A 4290-nucleotide genomic window follows, 5' to 3' on the forward strand; every position below is an offset into this window, starting at 1 on the left:
GTTGGACCCTTTAAATGATCTTTTGATCCTTTTGAAAGGAGAGAAAACATTAAGGCATTGGACCATTAATGATCTCTTGTTTTCTTCAAAGTAGTGACAAAGTTATGTGTTGGCTTTAGGCTTTCAAAAGTCCACTTTTAACCAATAAAAGCAAAAAAAGACCATTTAAGGCGTTGGACCTTAAAATGTTTTTTAGGTGATTTTTATGGACAAAGCTTGATTTGTGAGTTGATTTTAGCCTTAATTTCACTTTGGTTATTAGTCAATTCAATTTAAGAAAATCCCAAAGAAAAGCGTCCGATTGATTTTTTTGGATTATTTTATTCAAAGATATTTTATTATTTTTGCCTCTTTTAGTTTTAAACGTGGTTATAGTGTGAAAGATCGGTTGGATTTTATTTTAACAGAGATTAAACGATATTACAGCTCAAATGATCGGTGGAAATTCATTTTATTATTGATTAGGCGAGAAAACGGCTTAAATAAATGGTTAAAGCACGTCAAAAGGGGGTACGGAAGGCAAACAAAATAAAAATAAAAGCACGCGAAACAAGTGGGGACCACTAAGGGCACATAGAATGAATTGAAAGGTTCGATTTCGAGAACTTACCGGTTCAAGATCGAAGAATGACGAAGAATGAACGAAGAACGATGAAGAACGGTGGAAAATCTTCACGAAATTGCTCACGAAAACGTCTCGGAAGCGTTAAGGAAGCGCCTCGGCTTGGATTTTCTTCACAGAAAATATTTTTCTCACTAATTTCAAGTGAATCCTAAATACCAGAAGGGCTGAACCAATTTGCTCTGCCCTCTTTCCCCTATTTATAGGGGAAAAGAGGGAGGTGGTTGCCGCCCAGCTCGCCCAGGCGAGCTGGGTTGCTTCCACCAGAAGGCACCACCTTCTGTTGGAACACCCTGGAAGGTCCAAGTGGGCTTGGTTGCTATTTGCACATCCCTTTTTACTAAATACACCCCCTTTTGCTTTTTTTGTTGATTCTTTTTCCGTAACGTTACAAAACTTTACGGATTACGTAATGATACTTGTTTTCTTTCTGTAATGTCGCGAAACTTTACGGATTACGCAACCATCTGCTCTTTGACTTCTGGAATGTTACGGAACTTTACGGATTGTGCAACAATGCTTCCTTTCGACATCTGGCATGTCACGGAACTTCACAGATTGCCTAACGATGTGTGTTAAGTACCTCGAAGCGGTCAAGCGAAGGTTGTATCCTACCAAACAAATGGTCCCCGGACGAAATTAGGGTATGACAGCACGGAGTCGCCATCAACATTGATTTGAGGAAAATGTTAGAAAAACAAAAAACGGGTCTACAAATTTTAAGAATAAAAGATTCGAGAGTTTTTTACGTGCGGGGAAGGTATTAGCACCTCACGTGTCCGTCACAAAGAACGACAACCTTTGATCAAATGTGCAAAATCATGACTTCAAATTTGTTTTATTTTCCCTTTTTGCGCTTTTTATCTTTTTGGGGTCGACAAGAGTGGGGCTATTGCTCCTACGTATCCTCAATTGCGACGAGGAACTCAGACCTATGTAGTTCTTTGAACAGCAAGAAAGTTATGCAGAGTGTTGAATTTAGACTTTTAAATGGTTCGTTTTAACCGATAAAAGCAAAAAGACCGTTTAAGGCGTAGGACCATTGAACAGATTCAAGCGATTTTCTTGTGGACAAAAAGCTTGATTATGAGTTGATTTTAGTTTTGGTTTCACTTGGTTATTTTCCAACTCATTTAAAGAAAATTTTCAAGGTAAATGACCGGTTGAAACTTATTTTTTTGATGGTTAACCGAGGTTATAACACAAATGATCAGTTGAATTTTATTTTAACGGTGATTAAACGAGATTATAACACAAACAATCGATTGAAATTCATTTTAACATTGATTAAGTGAGATTACGGCTTAAACGATTGGTCGAAACTCACTTAAAACAAAGAAAAAGATCACCGATGGTAGAAGAATGAAGATGAAGACATGCAAAACAAGGATGGACCCCTAAGGATGCATAGAATGAATTCAAAGCTTCAAAATAGAAAACAAACCGGTCGAAGATCGAAGAACGATGAAGAACAGTCACAAAATTGATCACGGAAACGTTACGAAAGCATTACGGAAGCGCCTCAGCCTTGATTTTTCTTCTTCTTTCTCCTTTTTCTCACTAATTTCAGTGAAAACTTCTTACAAATGATGCTGAACCCCTTCCCTTCAGCCCTTCACGCCTATTTATAAAAAATGAGGGGAGGAGGTTGCGCAGCAGCTCGCCCAAGCGAGCTACTTGCTTCCTCCAGAAGTAACTTGCTCGCCCAGGCGAGCTGGTTACTTCATCTCTAAGTTTTCTAATGGACCCAGGTGGGCCCAAGGGTTGGAAAATGTTCCCAAAGTGACCATTTTGCCCCATTTTGAGTATTTGGCAGATTTCCTTCTGAAACATCACAAAACCCTACGGATTGTGTGGCAATTAGCATTAAGTAGCTCAATTCGACTGACAAGAATCCATATATTGGCCAATGATCGTCCCCAGACAAAATTAGGGTATGACGAATAGTATGAGTATAAAATATGCATGCAAAGTTTGGCCACAGTGCTGGCAACACATTCAACGACACAGGTGGAGCATTAACATTATCTACAAAGTTTGGCACTTGTGGCACTTCCTCATGTGAACATAGCAATCACTCTCCATGGTGATCTAGTAATATCCAACTCTCAAAATCTTTCGGGCCATGGCATGCCCATTGGCATGGGTGCCAAAGGATCCTTCATGCACCTCAAATAGTATCTGCTCGGCCTCATTTTCATTCACACACTGAAGCAATACCATATCATGGTTTCTTTTATATAGGGCATCCCCACTCAGGAGGAAACTGGCTGCCAACCTCTGTAATGTCCTCTTGTCATTGTCAGAGGCCTCGGACGAGTATTCCTTGTCCTTGATGTATGTTTTGATATCGAAATACCAAGGGTTACCATCCTCATCTTCTTCTATCAAACAACAGTGTACAGGCTTAATATGGCATTTGATGTCTATGCACGAAAAGTCTATGTGAGGGCCTATTTTGAACATCGATGACAGAGTGGCAAGAGCATAAACCACTTGGTTTTCCTCTCTAGGAATATGGTGAAATGATATATCATCAAAGAGTTCCATCAATTCCTTGATGTAAGCTTGATAAGGTATCAACTTATGGTCTTTGGTCTCCCATTCACCTTTCAACTGATGGATTACCAATGCCAAATCTCTGTACACTTTGAGCAACTTGACCCTAAAGTCGATTGCTGCTTAAATCCCTAGGGCGCATGCTTCGTACACCACCATATTATTTGTACAATCGAAACACAATGTAGCCATGAAAGGAAAACATTGTTTGTCTGGTGAAACCAACACTGCCCTAATTCCATGACCAAGTGCATTAGACGCACCATCAAACCATACAATCCACTTATCTTTATCTTTATCTTCACCTTCTTCCTCACACAGGGCCATAATATCCTCATCAGGGAATTCTGGATGCATAGGCTGATAATCACTTATGGGTTGTTGAGCTAGATAATTTGCCAAGGCGCTCCCTTTTACTGCCTTCTAGGTTACATAAACAATGTCGAACTCTGACAACAAAACCTGCCATCGAGCTATTCTCCCAGTAAGAGTGGGCTTTTCGAAGATGTACTTGAATGGATCCATTTTGGATACCAACCAAGTAGTGTAACTCAACATATATTGCCTCAAACGGTAAGTTGCCCACACTAAGGTACAACATGCCCTTTTTAGTAGCGAGTAGTTCATCTTGCATGTGGTGAATTTCTTGATCAAGTAATAAATGGCCTGTTCTTTCTTTCCAAATTCATCGTGTTGCCCCAGCACACACCCCATCGACTCATCTAACATTGTCATGTACATAATAAGAGGTCTTCCAGGCACTAGTGGTACGAGCACAGGAGGATTCATCAAACACCATTTAATTCTCTCAAATGCTACCTAACAATCATCGTCCTACTTAACAGAATGATTCTTACGCAACAACCTGAAAAGAGGCTCACAGGTGGCAGTTAACTACGATATGAATCTAGCGATGTAATTCAACCTCTCGAACAAACCCCAAACTTGTTTCTCTGTACGTGGCTCGGGCATCTCGAGAATTGCTTTCACCTTATACAGATCCACCTCTATTCCCCTTTGTCTAACAACAAAACTGAGCAAATTTTCAGATTTTACCCCAAACGTACACTTTGCGAGACTTAATCTCAACTTGTATTTATGTAGTCGCC

The 4290-nt window shown here is 39.9% G+C and overlaps 1 protein-coding gene across 1 annotated transcript; it reads right to left on the reverse strand.

Moving 5' to 3' along the window:
• Positions 1-2713: 2713 nt before the first annotated feature.
• LOC102668983 (uncharacterized) lies at positions 2714-3895 on the reverse strand. Its single transcript, XM_006586410.1, has 3 exons — positions 3644-3895; positions 3404-3541; positions 2714-3238 (listed from the first exon to the last, which is right to left on the reverse strand). Exons 1-3 carry the CDS (start codon positions 3893-3895, stop codon positions 2714-2716), a joined length of 915 nt encoding a protein of 304 aa, XP_006586473.1.
• Between the last annotated feature and the right edge of the window lie 395 nt (positions 3896-4290).

This window comes from Glycine max, chromosome 8 (assembly GCF_000004515.6).
Source record: "Glycine max cultivar Williams 82 chromosome 8, Glycine_max_v4.0, whole genome shotgun sequence".
NCBI lineage: Eukaryota > Viridiplantae > Streptophyta > Magnoliopsida > Fabales > Fabaceae > Glycine > Glycine max.

Excerpts from the sequence above, each read along its gene's own strand:
- LOC102668983 (XM_006586410.1), bottom strand. The coding sequence starts at position 3,895 with ATGGGGTGTGTGCTGGGGCAACACGATGAATTTGGAAAGAAAGAACAG. Across the intron at positions 3,542-3,643 it reads GGAGAATAGCTCGATGGCAG|CCTATGCATCCAGAATTCCC; the intron begins GTTTTGTTGTCA and ends AGTGATTATCAG. Across the intron at positions 3,239-3,403 it reads ATGGAATTAGGGCAGTGTTG|TTGAAAGGTGAATGGGAGAC; the intron begins GTTTCACCAGAC and ends GTAATCCATCAG.